Here is a 17,326-nt window from a genome sequence, read left to right on the forward strand (position 1 = left end):
CCATATCACTGTCCCCTTTGGGAAAACCCGCTGACCTGCTAGCATGAATGAATGTTGGGGTGAGCAATGCATTTCAGACCACAGATACCTCAGAGACAAGGGGAGTGACAAGGAACCTTAGAAATAATTCAATCCAGTTCCTTTTTTCCATAGATATTGAAACTGATACTTTACGAAATTAAGTGGCTTGATTGAGGTCACATATCTAAAATATTATAGATCCAGGACTATAACCCAGATTTCCTGATTAAATGCCTTTTCAATTACTTTATACCCAGTTTATTTTCAATTTGAAATGGAACTTTCCATCAGTTATCACCTAATTGATTTCAAATGATTCCCAGTAAAAGAGAGGGATACACAGTCAAGAAGTTTCAATAATCTATGTGTGGAGTAATAAAGATAGAAAATGAATAATTATCTGGAGTCTGCGAATTGATCCATAAGATCATCCTTCAGCTTTGGAAAAGATAAACTTTATACTGGCATTTTAAAATCCCACATAAAGTTATTCAAGTCTCATAGACTCTGAGTTTCCAAACCAATTATCTTCCGGAAAATACACTTTATGGTTATTGACATAATCAATGAGTGTATGTGTGAGTGTGTGAGTATGTGAGTGAGTGTGAGTATATGTGTGCATGTGTATGTATGAGTGTGTGTGTGTGTGTGTGTGTGTGTGTGTGTGTGTATAGACCAGATCTTTACAAAGGCACTGTGGTACAGTCCTTAGAGAGCTGGTCTCAGAGTCAGGAATACTGTGGGTTCAAGTTCTATCTATGACATGTATTAGGTGCATGTCTATAAGAAAGACAATTAGCCTCTTAGAATCATAGGTAACTATATGCCACCTAAATTATAGACCAGTTGATAATTTTATTGATAGAGGAAATTTCCAAAGAAGGAACCCTGAACTATTGAATTCATAGGGCCAGAATAAAAAAAATTCTACCCCCCCACAGGTAGACGCAATGCCCCAAAACATGGACTGACTTCCCTAAAATGCACTCAAGGAAGTCTTTAAAATACAGGATGGTATGACACAACTTGGGTGTTCCTACTTCCAGAAAGATTGAAATCACTGGAGATGTAGAGAGAATTCTTGCTCTTGGCTGGATCAGGTTATCTGACCTTAAAGGCCACTTCCAAATCAGATATTCTTTGAGTAGATCATAAACTCATGATAGGACAGAGATTGCATACTTTTCTCCATCTTTTTAACTAAGAGGTCTAGAATAGTTCACCTCACATATTAGGAGTTTCATATATGCTAGTTGCATATCACACTACTGAGCTACATATGAAAGATCAAGATCATTCTTGATTAGAAAATTAGGAGAATAAGAAAAATGTGTGTCAATGTGCTTACATCCACGACAGGAGCATCGTCCTCTAACAATGTGCGTCCTTCCACAATGTAATTTCAGTAAAACCATGGTGGGATTTCCCCTTTCCCATGAGTCCTTTCTCTAACATTGGAGAATATTTCAGTAAGCCAATATAGAGAACCCACCAAATAGAATTACATTTGGGGTTAATGTAGCAGAAGAGTTAAAGATGTTCTTTGTGGTGCTTCTACTCTGGTATTTTGCCAGATGTGAAACTGGAGTCCAGTGTTCTAAGTTCCCTTCATTTTCTAAGGATCTTTATGTTGTTTGGGGACTTGAGCTTGCCTGCTCTTTCATTGGTTTCTTCTTGTAGCAAAATGATTATATTATCAAAGTGTAATTCTTTTTTTTTTTTTTTGCAGCTTAATATCTATAATGGAAAAGAACAAGCAAGGATGGTTGTTTTTTCTTCTCTTTATCATTCAGGAGGTCAAAGTTGTTTCCCACTCTAGAACCAGAAGGGAACAATCTCTCTGGCTGAATTTTAAGCTTTATACCTGAATGTGTGTGAACCAATGCAAAATAACTCAATACACAGATATATAGGTGTGGATCAGCATGAAATAATCAAATAAGATTCATATGATAAAGAAGTTTAAACAATGATAAGAGACCATGCAATCACATGATATTAGAGCTGGGAGGGGCCTTACTTAGAGTATAAGGCCTGGAAAGGACTTTTGATCAGAGAAAGAAAGAGTTGGAAGAGAACATAGCATGTTAGTGTTGCAAAGGATATTAGAGTCTAACCCAAATTTTTTATATTTTTATATATCAAAAAAACAAAAATCCATGTTCAGTGAGGTAAACTGATTTGCTAAAAGTTAAACTGGTATTAAGTGAGTGAACTTAGAATCAAATCCAAAAATTATGCTGGAGGTTCAGGATCTTTGTCTCCAAATATCTAAAAACTTATTTTATCTTAGATACAAACTGAACAGAATCAGTTCAAGTAGGATCATATTTTTACATCAGGAAGGGATCTTAGATATCATCCAGTTCTATCCCCCCCAATAATTTTATAGACTAGAAAAATGAGTGTCCGAGGTTAAATGACTTTCTTAGAGTTTATGATAAGAAATGGTGCTAGAATTTGAATGCACAGGTAGTAGTAACAGGGAAATAAATTTCATTTCATTAAAAAGGAGCCTTTTGGTAGCCAGAATTATTTAAAAGAGGAATCAGTTACCTCTGGTGGCAGTAAGGTTTTCATAAATGGGTGTCTTCAAGCAGAGGTTGTATCATTATTTGTTAAGGATGCTACCAATAAAGGTTTCTTGTATTATGGACTGTTCTGACAAGCTGATGAAGCCTATGGACTCTCTCAGAAAAAAAGTCTTTAAATGTATACAAAGTACATAGGGCTATAAAGGAAACAAGAAATATTGAAATAAAGTTGTAATTTTTTCCCCCTCAGCCAAGTTCACTGATCTCTCTGACCTCTATTTGTGTTCCTTTTGGGAGTTCTTGGAGTCAAGGAATTGTTTTCAGGAGAGGTTGTAGATAGCCTCAGAGACCTTTTCCAATTCAGAAATTCTAAAATTTCTAGACTTTTCTTGGATGAAGGGATGATGTCCCATTTTCTCTGGACAATAAGAAAAGTTTCCTTTTCAAAGGAATTTCCCAAGAAGCAGCTCCACAGTCACTCCCTCTCATCCTACAAAGTCACACTTTAAGAAAAAGCTTACTGGTCTCTAGAGGCATTCAAATTCCTTGCCTCTAAATGAGCAATTTAGTATTATCACTATAATTTGGTACAACAATGCAAATGCAATTAGATAGGAAATTAAAAAAAGGTTAGACACTTAATGGCTTACAATGGTTTAATCTGATAGCATTCAAAGTGATCAAGTTCAATGGTGAGATTTACTTTCAGGCTTGGAAAGCTTTCAATGTCTTACTTTGTCATTTAGCAAAAGCCTTCTGTCCAGGCACCACCTTAACTTGTGCTCAAGGAGGTGATGGGGGTTAAAGGAGGAGACCAGCACTTTCTAGGCACTTATTAATGACAGGTATGACTTTGGTCTTTGGTCTTTCTCATTGTTTATTTATAAAAATCTTCCACTTTTCAGTGTTGTGTGTATGTGCATGTTTCCCTTCTAATGCCTGAACAGTCCCTTCTTCTTTCTGCCTTTTAGGAAAATCATCTCTAAGTTCTTTGGGCCTTAAAATCTTAAGGAAATGGCTTGCTGTATTAGATGGGGTATTGGTCTGGGAGCCAGGAGGACCTGTATGCCCTGCCTCTGGCCAGTTGTGTGACCTTGCACAAAGGACTTTAATTATCTAGATGACAGTTTCCTCAACTGTAAGATAAGGGCAATTGGACAAATCACTCTCATATTTTTTAAGGCATTTTCCAACTCTGATCTATGAAATCAAGATAGACTTTCTCACCTTCAGGATTAATGGAGCCAAACCTCAGTCACTATAGCTCCTTTTACTGACCCTACATGTAGTCTTTTGTGTAAGAACAAGGCAAATTGCAGGAACAGAATAAAGTCAATGTGTGCCTCTCAGCATTAAAAAAGAAAATTCTTACAGAAGAATGTAAGGGGAGACAATACATATGTGGACTCAAAGGGAAGACAGTTTTTCTTTTGGAGACATGAGAACTAAAAATTGCTCACACACAGGGAATGGGAAATTAAATCTTGTCACTTGCCAGGCTCCTGACAAACAGTCTTCTCTTTTGCCTGTTATTACATGTTTCTTTTGTTATGTAAACCTCTGTCAATGCTCAGCCAAGAAGAGGCCAAATGTTGACAGCTCTTCCTCTGGATGAAATTCCAGTAATGGTACCCAGAAGATCAAGCCTACAATAGGGGCATTTTTGGGAGGATTCAGGAATTTGCCTGGTCAGATAATTGCCTATACTGCAAATAAACATTCCCTCATCCCTATTTCTTCTATTCTCCAAAGCCCAAATAAGTTATTTATTCTATGAAGGCTTTTTTGGTGAAGCCTCCTACTTAAAGGGACATTGACTCTATGAACCCTTGTTCCCAGACCTGCTAGTCAATCAGGTATAAGAAAGAATCTTTTGGGATGGAGCAAGTATCTCTAAGTTTGTAGCTTTGTATTCACTGATATTTATCATTTCTAGGCACTGTGATTTGCAAATTGTCCTACTCTTACTTTGTGGAAAAACTGAGTTTGGGAAGAAGTGAAATGCAAGGCCCAAACTTTTTTGTTGCAAAACTATAAGAATTGTCTTTATCTCATTTAGAAAGATGTATTATTAAAAGCTGACCCAAGTTGAGACCTTGCTAATGTCCAGTGATCAACCAGTCAATGTGTTGCTTACCATGGCATACTTTTAAAAATTCATTTTGGTTTCCTTTGTCTTGAGTTTTGCCTTCTTAATTATGATAAAAGTTTCAAAATAATAATTTTCCTTTCAGCACTTTCCCTTCCCCCCAATTAAAAGTGATCTCTTCCTTTTCAAGTGTATTGTAGCACACTGTCTATCTTCATACTTTGAGCACCTATCCCAGTGGTGAACTTATCATAGTGTAGTAGAAAGAGCACTGGATTCTGTAGTCAGAGGTCCAAGGTTCAAATCCCAGCTCTGCCATGTGGTCTTGGTTAAGACATATTCATGGCTTCAGCTTCTTCATATGTTGAATTAGATCTCTTTGTAAGTGTCACTTCTGAACTTTGGCCCTTGGTTTCCTCAAATGTAAAAGCATGGAGTACAATGTTTGGCTAGATTTCTTTTTTGCTCTAAATGTGTGATTCTAAGAATTAGAAGAGTCATTTAAATAAGGATATACAAACTATTAAGAAAATCTAAAATTTAGTTTTCCTCTTAAAGCCATCAAAACTGTGTTGCACTACAAAACCCCATTAAATATGTTCTAGATTGAGGGTATTTAGAACCAAAGGGAACCTGAAAGATCTAAGGAAAGGATTCATAGCTTTTTTATGTCTCCCTTTGGCAGAGTGTGAAAGCCTGTGGATTTTCTCATAGTAATGTTTTTTGAATACATAAGATTACAAAGGAACCATTAAAATAAAGATGTACATTTTATATATCCAAGGGACTGTGTCTCCTAAAACCTATTACTGCCAGAAGTCCATCATGAAATTTGCCCATTCCCCAAAGAGTCAATGAACCCTAGGTTAAGAATTCTTGCTCTAGCCCAACTTCTCCATTGTTAGGTAGGAGGTAAAGGGGAACAGAGAGAGAGAGAGCACTTTGTCCAAAGTCACACATGGGGTAGATAGGTATATGTCGCCATTAAATTCAAATGTGAGCTTCACTTTTATAAGCACAAAGAAAATTAAATAGCCACTTAGCTCTGTACAGGATAACTTAGTAGAACCATCTTCAGATTTGTAGGAGGAAATATCTATGAAAAAAGAAACTAGCTCTTCTTTTGTCCCACCCTCTCAGTTGGTCTCCTGGTACTTCCTCTAATCTTACATAATTGTTTTTTCCCCTGGAGTACCATTTAGATTACAGAATAATAACAGATATAAAAAAAGAACCTAAATTCATAAAACAATGTATCACCAAATATGTCTCTTTCTCATTGGTAGGATTGGTATCTGTACAAATATAGCATCAAGATCCTTACAGCGGTTGCCTTGAATTGAAGGCCTATTAAGTTCATGATTATATAATTGTGTCTGAATTATAGTTTACAAGAAGACTAAGAAAACTTTTTGTTTTTCCCTAGTGAGGGTTAGTGACTCACAGAAAAGATTGAAGGCTGCATTCAAGTGATAAAGACCATTAATTTAGCTTCTTTGGGGTTTTTGTTTTTGAGAGAAAAATGAAAAAGAAATTAGTTTACTACCTTTCTTTTTAAAACAAGACCTAGAGACAAAAAATTTTATTAAAAATATAAGGATTGTCATTTCAATTGCATTTTAATTCTCTATTATGGCCAGTTAAGAAAGGGGGTGGGAGCAATAATGGTATGGAGGATGCAGAAGAGAAAACAGAGGGAGAAAGAGAAAAAAAACAGATTGGAGGGTGGACAGTGAAGTGGCAGAACATAGAAAAAGAGAAAGAAGGGACAGGGAAAAAAGAGGAGGAAACAGACAGACCAGAGGTTCTTAGCGTTTTTGGGTGTCCTGGACTCTTTTGGTAGTCTAGTGAAACATTCCATTCTTAGGTTCATGCCTTTAATTACATATAAGAAAATATAGAGAATTACAAAGGAAACAAAATATAGAGAAATGCATTGTCCATCTATCCATACAGTTACACATAGGTATATAATTATATAAAATGTACATATGTGTTTACATCTGTGTATATATTTTAACTATTATATATGGTGACTTGTTCCCCTTATGTGTTATCATACATGTTATAAAATATCTATGATATTATATGTGGCACATATGTAAGAAATGTTCATAGCCAAGGTTAAGAACCTTAGATAGAGAAACTGAGAGGTAAAGAGACAGAAAATGTGAGACACAGGAAGAGAAAAACAGAGAAATAAATTCAATAGATTCTGAAGGATGCATTACTGAAGTAAATTGTTTTTATCTTTAATCCATTGTTTATTAGGACCTGGGTTTAAGGTATTCTTGCCTGTCATCACTGTCCTTGAAATGCTAATCATCCCAATTATGTCTTATTATGGCTTTTCAGCTGCTTTTTTTTCTTCCCTTAAATCTTTAGAGCCCATGTCTTACTGGAAAAAAACAAAAAAACAAAAAACTCAAAACAAAACAAAACTCTATACCTAGGGAAATAATTCCTGCTGAAGGAGGAGTTAACCAGATAAAAATCAAATGGGGTCATAAGAGTCATTTTCAAATAATGGAAAGTTGTCTTTTTTTCCTTCTGGCTTTAAGGTCACAAATTGTAGCTCTGATCAATAGAGTTGAACAATTTCTAGACTCTATGGCCCTGGAAATCAATCAGGTAATGATGCCTTTTCTTAAGTTAGTATCATCCACTAGAATGTATATGCTGGATTTGGCGTACACTAAGTGCTCAATAGTTGCTATTATTATAAAGGAATTCACTAAGAAATGAAATGCTCTTTTAAAGCAATAAATTTTCTACCATTGCAAGTATTCAGGTAGAGCATTATTAATCTGCCATATGGGCTGTTCCAAAGATCTAGACACTGGAAGGGAGATTGGTCAATAGTCTCTAAAAAGTTTCTTCTAAATTTGAGATTTTGATTCTAAAATAAGAATCAGAATGTCCGTGAATTAGTAGTTTCCTATTCTACCAGAACAAACTTGCTGTAAAATGAAATAAATCCATCACGTTTTGGATTTTTCCTCAATTTTGAATCATTAATGTGAAAATTCTGGAAGGCCTGAGGATTAATTCACTCACAATTGTGATTATAAAAAGGTAGACAACTCATGTATCATCTACAAATTCTATTTCCCCTCCTAATGTCCTCATCTGATACTCCTTTACTGCATAGGGGCAGTTCTAGCTTGCCAAAAGCTAGATCATTGTTTTATAGATGGGTGCCACTAAAGCTAACTGGCTTCCCATAATTAATCTTATAATTACTTAATTAATTCACATATTAATTGGATATCTTCTAAGTATGAAACCTTATGTTTGGCTAAGTTGTCTGGGATATATGTAAGTATGGGTATTGTGAGAATTTATTTTTTATGTCCTGTATTGTTTTTATCTCAGGGTCCTGGCTTATCCCAGCTACATTAGGGAGAATTCCTGAGCCAGGTCTCAACACCTGGTTCCATTCAGTTTATAGATTTTTGCATTCTCTTTGTACTGAGGAATATGGTCCTTTCACAGACTTGCACTGATAGGAAAAGTTCTATAATAATGCTTTTCATGTAGACAGTGAGGGGGGAATCCTCAGGGCTCAGGGTCTGATGGGCCACCTCTTTTGGGATGTTCAAAGAGGGGCTGAATAATGAACTCCTGATAATGTTTATATTTACTTGGTTCAAGTTTTTTCCACTTGTCTTATAATGATCAAGAGATACATTTGATCACAATTAGGATGTCTTGACAAGTCAATTAAAACATTATTTTAAAATTAAGAAAAATCAACATCTCATGATACTTTTCACCTTTATAGCATATTGTCTGACTTCAAAAAGACTGCGATTTAGTAGGCACAGCTATAAGGAAGCTTGGGCAAATGGTGCTTTGCTTCAGGGAATTAATATATAAAGGATCATGGGGCATAATAATAATAACAACAAAAACAACAACAAACAACATTTATATAGTTCTTACTGTGTCCCAGACACTGTACTGAGAACTTTACAATTATTATCTCATTTAATTCTTACAATAATCCTGGGAGGTAGACTCTATTATTACCCCACTTTCCAGACAAAGAAACTGAGGCAAATTGAGGTTGAGACTTGGCCAGGATCATACATCTAGTAAATATCTGAGTCCACATTTGAATTTAGATCTTCTCAATTCCAGGTCAAGCCAATTCTATCATCCACTGGATTATTTCTCTACTTCCAGGGAATCCATTCTTTGAGCTTTAACTAAGTATATTCCTCTAAAGCAGAGTTTGGGGGTTGATAGGTGTCTCAGTGGATTGAAAGTAAGGCCCAGAGATAGGAGGTCCTGGCTTCAAATCTGGCCTCAGATACTTCCTAGTTGTGGGATCTTGGGCAAGTCATTCAATCCCCATTGCTTAGCCTCTTACTGGCTCTTTCTGCCTCAGAATCAATACTAAAACAGAAGGTAAGGGTTATAAAAAAATAAAATATAAATAAAGCAAAGGTCAGCAAAATCTTGTTTTTGTACTGTCTGAGATCTAATAATAGTTATTACGTTTAAAAATAAAGTTTTATTGCATATAAAATTGTCAAAACCATTCTTACCTTGTAGGCTATACAAAAAACAGGCTTTACTTAGATACCAACTCCAGAGCAAGATAATAGAGCTCAGCTGCCACAGGCAAACCCCAAGGCACTGTCATTGTGGTATACCTGCTAAACCTTCTTTCCTGCACCACTTCTGAACAGAGGTGAAGGTCAGGTGCTTCAGAAAATGGGCACTGCCCTATCCTGGGATGATTGTACCAGAATGGGACTATCCTGTCAGTCCCATCCCCATTTCCCAAAGAAATTTCCTCAAGTACAGTTTTGTTAGTTACTGTTGTTTGAGAAGGAAAAAGAAATAACCCAACTGGCAAATGACTATTTAGATCTTAGGTGCATAGAGAGTTAGAGAGATGAAAAGGACCTTAGAGGTCATTTAGTTCAAGTTCCTCAGAAGAGAGTGGTTATGGGAAGAGTTCTTAAAAGTCACCAAAAATTCATATTCAATAGATAGGTGGGAAGTTAGAGAAATAGATTAAACACAATCAATTTTATCTTTCACTTGAAAAAAGGATGGAATCCGACTCAGCATAATAAACAATTAACTCTTTCTGGAGATTGAATAGTGTCACAGAAATGCATTAATATTCTTCAAATATATGGAGATGCTACTATGATGAATATAACACAAACTCACTAAAATAGTTACTGAATGCATAATTAGTTGCTTTTTCTATCACGTTTTCTCATTCAATGGAAACAAAATTTCTCCCATAACACATAGTATTAGAAAGAAGAGGTTCCCCCACCCCAAGTTTTGAAAGTTCTTGTTTGAAAGATAAATGGGGTACTCACTTTTAGAATATGGTATGATAGACAAAGGGGATTAAGTGACTTGCTCAGGGTCACACAGTTAGGAAGTATCTGAGGCCAAATTTTAACCCAGGACTGATCTCTAGGTCTGGCTCTCAATCCAATGAGCTGCCTAGCTACTCTTGCCCATTGCTTTTTGTTATTATTCTCATCATCTTCAAGACTTAGTTTGAATCTTCCTCAATGAATATTTTCTTAATTCTACCATAACTCTGTTATGATCATTCAGTATTTTATATTGTCCTCTATTTCCCCTATTTGGTAAGTCATATCTCTTTAAAAAAAAGACTAAGTTCTGTGTTCAAATATGAACTTAGACCCTTCCTTGTGTTGAGACTCTGGGTAAACCACTTAGCCCCCATTGCTCAGCTCTTACCAGTCTTCTGCCTTGGAACCAATACACAGTATTGATTCTAAACTGGAAAGTAAGGGTTTATTATAAAAAATGATCGTGTCTCTGGAGGGCAAGGACCCTGTCTTCTAATCTCCCTCTGCATCCAGAAGATGACTGAACATCCTATATCACTGCCCACCAAATACAACAGGTATTTTCTGCTCAAGTCTTTCAAAGATTTAGAGTTTGCAGGACCATAGAAGTCCTTTAAGTCCAAGTGACTTATTTTATAGAACTAAGGCTGAGGTCAAGTGACATGCTAAGGGATATTCAGCTATTTAGTAGCAGAAAGTAGGCTTCTAACTCAGATCTTCCAGACTCCAAGCCTAGAGTTTTATTCACTATTGTACAGACTAGATAGTTTTTTCAGTTTCCCTCAAATGCTCCTTTTGATTCCCTTGCTCTTTCCCACATTTATTTGCTCACTTATTGAACCTTGGAACTCTAGGATCCTATAGCTGAAGGTAAACATCAAGGTTATGAAATCAAACCCTACTATTTCTTCTGTTGAAAGTGAGTCTTCCAAAGCTCCAAAGCTAGTCAGTGGCAAAATCAAAACAAGAGACCAGGATTCCTACTTCCCAGTCTAGTCAATATATACTTAAGAGCTCACATTTATATAACAATTTAAGGAGAAGGGAATGAGCATTTATTTATTTACACACCTATTATATGCTGATCACTGTGCTCACAGAAATGCCTGAAAGTGGTACACATCTTATTCCTGTTCTACTGATGAAGAACCTGGGGCCCCAAGAAAATAAGTGGATTTTTTAAGGTCACTCAGCTAGTAAATGAGCAGGAATTCAAACCCCAGTCTTTTTTGATTACAAGTCCAGAGCTTCTTCCTTCAGATGTTTTCCCCACTTCCATCTTATAAATTTAAATACTACTTTTTCCACAAAGCTTTTCCTAACTACTACAGACTTCCATTTATCTTCCTGCTTCCTAACCTACACTCTCATGTATTTTTTCATTAATTTAATTTTATTTTGTATCATTGATTCATCATTCCCTTGGCAAGTTTAGCAAGCCAGCAAACCCCTTGAGAACAGGTGCAATGTTCCACATCTTCTCCATATTCACTTGGCAGTCCAGTACAAGACTGAACTTAGAATATGGGCTTTAGAAATGCCTTTGCTGGTTTGATACATAGAAATGCAGGGAACATTTATAACCAGAGACCTGTGGATTCTCCTTGGCCATGAGGGAAAATAATCATATGTCCCAGTAATTAATGTCCTATTCCCACTCAGTCTTTCAGTAAAGTCTTTAAAGTCTCCCTAGAAAGTCTGCTTTGACTGTCTTTTATTTCCATGTGACATCTCTCAAGGAATTATTGTTCTGAAGAGTACATATACAAATTTGGTTGCTCAGTGCCACAGATTTCCTTTTCAAATAATTATTCCCTCAGGTCTTACCTGAGTCTGCCATCTTCTGCTGCAGCTCCTCCTGGTATAATCTTCGTAATAAATATGCCAGGATCATCTCCAATGTGGGGATTATCTGTACCTCCAGCAATACTGAATCCCAGCCCAGAATTGCCCTGTAGAAACAGTTAACAGAAATTGAAATGATGTGGCTGACCCTGAGTTTTCTCTAAAGTTTGACTGTTCTCGCAATGTTATCAACTTGCTACTCAAATGAGAAATGAGTGATAATGGTCTTCTTCACTTGCTGTCAGCTAACAAAGTGAAGGTCAGGGAATAACATTTGTCTGGGAGTTTTCTTTTTCCCACAGTTCTGAGAGTTCTTATTTGAAAGATAAAATGGGGCACTCATTTCTAGGATATGATAGGTATGTCAAAATGTTCATTCTCAAGAAACAGTTTAATGATTTGTTCATAAAGATAGAGACTTGGCAGGTCCTACTGCTCCAGGATATGTTTTGATGAGGCTATATTATTTGAGTATATTTTATAACACTAATAATTCACATTTATGCAATGCTTCCAAAGCATATTCCTCATAATTCGTCCCTTCCTAGGCATGTGGAAAGTGAAGCTCAGAGATATGTATGGTGTAAAAAGTGACACTCCCTCCTAGTGCTTGTCACAAAACTGAGCTTCTTCTCCAGGATTTCTTTTTCCAGTGCCCCTCCTCCTTTAACATTATTTCCAATTTGTTCTTTATCTTGTTTGCATGTCTTTTTCTCCAGTGGTTTTAGCAAAGACTCCCTGTCCCCCTTTTTATGTGCTTACCACTATACTTGGAATATAGAATGGAATTAATAAATGCTTGTTGACTTGATTTGACTTAACAAAAGCCACCTCTATTCCCACAGAGAGGAAACATCCCTTTAAATTACTACAGATTGATGGGAAGTATTGTAATATGTCAATAAATATTTCTGTAATTAGCATAAGTATCCTTATCTCCTCTCAGAGCTTATTCTGAAAGTCTCATATTCAATACACATTTTCTGATTAATTGATTGATAAAAGAAAAGATTAGCATTCCGGTGAAACCAATAGGCATCGAAAGCAAAGAAAACCATTGATTATTATGAGCCATTTGATGTCAGAGGATCATTTGTAATTTACAGAGTTGGGCGATTCTTTACTTTTTAAGGTAAATAAAGGGGTCGGTTATCATGGAGCAACTTTATCAAGTTAAAATGAGTCCCATTGTGTATGATGTGTGTGTATGTGTGCAAAACTATAGTATACCTTTCATCCATTTATCATTTATCATCTATCACATTTTTTTCAGGTCTGGACTAGTTATTTCATTATGTAGTGAATTCTCTGTGTGGAAACTCCTTCTACTGATGAAGACTGTAATCACTTATTAGTAATTTAGTACTAGAAAGGAGACACTAAGTAACTTATCCACAGCGACATGGTTAGCCTTGAACATGTCTTTCTTGATGATTCCAAGGTTTACCCTTTATTCTGTTGCCGTATCTAATAAAACAACTTTTCAATTTACCCATTACCTTTTAATTTCCACATCAAGCCTATGAGCAAATGCCATAATCTCCATTTTACCTGTGAGCAAACAAAAGGCCAGAATGTTTCATGGGCCTTCCCTGGTTCATGCAATTAATGTTAAAAAAAAGTGGAAAAAGTGAGTCCCAATCCATACATTGTGATCTCAGTTATACTGTCTCTTCCTACTGTACTATACTGTCTCTCCAAAAGGACCAGATTATAAAAGACTTTCCAAAAAGAGTAGCGAAAACTACCAGTGGACTTTTATGAAATCACCAAATGATTCATGATAAAAATATGTTAAAAATAACTCACATATACCTTATGCCCATCAAAGTGGCTAAGATATTTAGAGAAAGAAATATTCTGTATTTGAGTGACTATAAGAATGCAAATTCACTCATGTAACGTTAGAGCAATGAAATGGCATAAATGTTCTAGAAAACAAATTACAGTTCTTTGAGAAAAGTCACTAAAATGGCAATATCATTAATTTTGCTCACTGATTTAGGGCACATATACTTCAAGGATGTCAAAGGCAGAAAAGCTCTATAAAAGCCAAAAGGTTCATATCAGTATTTTGGAGGCAGAGGAGGAGGTTAGAATAAAAAAATATTAAAATATAAATGGGTGCCATTGGTAAGGGGAATGGCTGGATAAGCTGTAGCCTGTGATTATAATGGAATATGATTTAACATTAGGAAAAAAATTAGCAAGAATAATTCAGAAAGTCATGGGAAAACCTGGCTAAATTGATTTAGTATGAAGTAAGCAAAATTAGAGAAACAACTCCCCTCTCCTCTATATGATTATAATAAATTAAACAAAAATGACACCAAAAAGTAGCAATGGCTAGTCTTAGTTCCAGAAAATAGATAATGAAACACATTCCCCTCTCTCATTAGAGATATGAGGGTTGGGGGTGTTACATGTTACAAATACCTACATAGATGGTCTCGTTTGACTTTTAAGTTTTGTTTTCATAAAAATTCATTGGTGTGGGGGTGGAGTTAGCAATACACATATTGGAAAATGTCCCTATGAAAAATAAAAAAGTGAAAAGCAAGATGCTATTTTTCTTCCCAAACATCAAACTTGTAGTTCCTGCCAGGGACATGTATTTCTGTGTAGTTTCCAAATGAAGCTATAAGACCTTTGTCAGGTTTCTAGCCCATTATCAGCTTTTTCTATTGAAAAGCCAAGTTCCCTCCTCTCCCTTTTGTACTATACATTAATGTGTATCAATATTTGTAAGAGGTATTTTTGCTTAGTGGATTAAGGGCCAATCTTATAGACAGAAAGGCCCGAATTCCAGTCTGATGTGACTATGGAAAAGTCAATTAATCTTTCATTGCCTCAGGCAACTCTTAAACTATAAGTAAAAATATTTCATCTACACTGAGAGAGAAAAATTCCATTGTAATAAAATTACAGATTTAGATTTTAAAAATTGTACAATGTTCAACATGACTTTAAGTATTATTAGGGCATACCTCTAAATTGTGTCTCATTCCTCTCCAGGGGATACTCTGGACTTTGTCTACTAAGCCCCAGAAACCTCTGTATCCTAGAAGCTCACTCCACCTTCTGGATTAATACCTCTGAAGTATTCTCAGCTCCTACTGACTTTACTTCTGATTGGGTGGATCCTCCCAGAACCTCCAATTCAAGAGGGCACTGAGGTCAGCCACATTTGATTCCTTTCTGAACTCCGGATTTAGACTTGGAGTCCAAATTCACCCCCTGAACCTCTCAGTTTTCTTAGTCTTCTTGTCTTAGAAGTTAAGTTCCTTGGAACTATGCTCAAAGGGCCATCAGACTGTACATACCCTTTGACCCAGCAATACCAGTATTAGGTCTGTATACCAAAGAGATCAAAGATAGGGGGAAAGGACCTGCTTGTCCAAAAAAAGTTTTAGTGGCTCTTTTTGTGATGGCAAAGAAGTGGAAACAGAAAGGATGTCCATCAATTGGGGAATGGCTGAACAAAGTACTGTATATGATTGTAATGGAATATTATGGTGTCATAAGAATGACAAACTCCTGAGGGACTTATGAGAAAGAATGCTATCTACATCAAAAGAGAACTGTAGGAGTGGAAACAGAATGATTTATCACTTGAATATATGGATATATGATTTGGGGTTTTGGTTTTAAAAGACTGCTCCATTGCAAAAATGAGTAATATAAAAATAGGTATTGAGTGATAATACATGTATAAGCCAGTGGAATTGCTTGTCAGCTTAGGGAGGGGGTAGTGAGGAGTGGAAGGAGAGAACATGAATCATATAACCATGGAAAAATATTTTCAAAAAAGAAAAAAATGGCAAACAAGACAATCACAAAAAACCTAGAAAGACTTATATGAACTGATGCAAAGTAAAGTAAGCAAAACTAGGAGAATGCTGTACCAAGTACGGCAATAAAATATGATGATCCACTGTGAATGGTTTAACTTTTATTTGTAATTCAAGGATCCAAGAAAACTCCAAGGGACTCATGAGGAAAAAGGCTATCTAAAAAATAAATAAAGAAAAGAAAAAGCTATCCACTTTCACAGAAGGAACTGATGGAATCTGAATGAAGATTGAAGCATATCATTCTTCACTTTATTTCCTCCCTGAATTTTTTTCTAGTGTAAATGATATGACAAGCATGGAAATATGTATTATGTGATAATATTACATTTACAACCTACATCATATTACTGCCATCTTAAGGAAGGGTGAGGGAGAGAGAGAATGTGGACTATAAAATGTCAGAAAATAATTGTTAAAAGTTGCATCAGCCTATAATATGGAAAAAAATAAAAATTAAAAAAGATAAGCTCCTTGAGGGCATGAAGATTATTTATTTATTCATTGCTTGTCTTTGTATTCCCATTGCAGAAGGTAGTGCCTGGAACTTATTTAAGCATATAGTTTAATAAATGCTTGTTGACAGACAGTCTCTTAATGAGGTAGGTACAGTATTATTATATGTTAATTTATTAAAATGTAATCTCCTTGAGAATAGAGATGTGTGTGTGTGTCTATGTGTATCTTTAGTGCTTAATACAGTTGAAGGCACATAGTAGGCACTAAATAGATATTTGTTGATTGTTTGATTGACTTAAACTTCATTAAGTATCTGAGACAAGCTATACCCCATGCCAAGCACTGGGGGAATACAAAGATAGATGAGGCACAGACTCTGTACTCAAGGAATTTATGACACAAAGGAGTAAGAGATAGAGAAAAGTGCAGGAGAAATCTGAGGATGGAGTGAGCACTTTTAACTGTCCTGGTCAAAAATGGTATCATGGGGAGGTGGCACCACTGCCCACATTTACTCAATGAACACAATTGCAGTATTATTCCAATTACCATGCAGACAGTTTGAGTGGAAGCTGCCCCTGGTTCCAGAGGAGAAAACCTTGGTTCAATGGCATTTTTGTCTTGCTCTAAAGATACCTCAAGGAGCATAGAATGCCTCAGCTAGGGTAAACTCTGGAGTCATCAGATCAACAAGCATTTACTATGTGCCAGACACTGTGTGAGTCAGTGGGAATACAAATACAAGCAGAAAGACAGACAGTTCTTGGCTTTAAGGGCTTTGCATTCTAATGAAGACAACATATGAAAAAGATCTGAAATGGAGAGAAAGAGGAGGTAGCTGGCATAGGGGTATAATGGAGAAGTACACAGTGAAAGCTGATGAGAAATGAAGAGATGGCTGGATTTTTTTGGAGAAGCCATTCAATCAAAGAGAAGGATTTCAGGAGTGGAGAGTCAAAGACAGCAGTCAGTTATTTTGTTTGGCAGGTTGTGGAGAAATAGTGGAGATATCCGACTGCTCTGAGGACTGTGATTCATTTGGAATATGTAATATTGGTATGAACAGACCCTTTGTTTCTATGAAAAATGCTCTCGCTAACTCAAAACCAGGAACACAGCAGATAACTAGCTCTGAGGGGGAGGGGGAAAAGGACTGTTTTTTTTTTATCTTAT

The 17,326-nt window shown here is 36.1% G+C and overlaps 1 protein-coding gene across 1 annotated transcript in view; it reads right to left on the minus strand.

Moving 5' to 3' along the window:
• Positions 1–17,326, minus strand: part of DLG2 (discs large MAGUK scaffold protein 2) — a 1,542,336-nt gene that overhangs the window by 793,197 nt on the left and 731,813 nt on the right. Inside the window, exon 5 of the mRNA XM_044668933.1 lies at positions 11,826–11,950. Within this exon, the coding sequence (XP_044524868.1) occupies positions 11,826–11,950 (125 nt within the window). The remainder of the gene's footprint in view (positions 1–11,825; positions 11,951–17,326) is intronic.

This window comes from Gracilinanus agilis, chromosome 3 (assembly GCF_016433145.1).
Source record: "Gracilinanus agilis isolate LMUSP501 chromosome 3, AgileGrace, whole genome shotgun sequence".
NCBI classification, from domain to species: Eukaryota; Metazoa; Chordata; class Mammalia; order Didelphimorphia; family Didelphidae; genus Gracilinanus; species Gracilinanus agilis.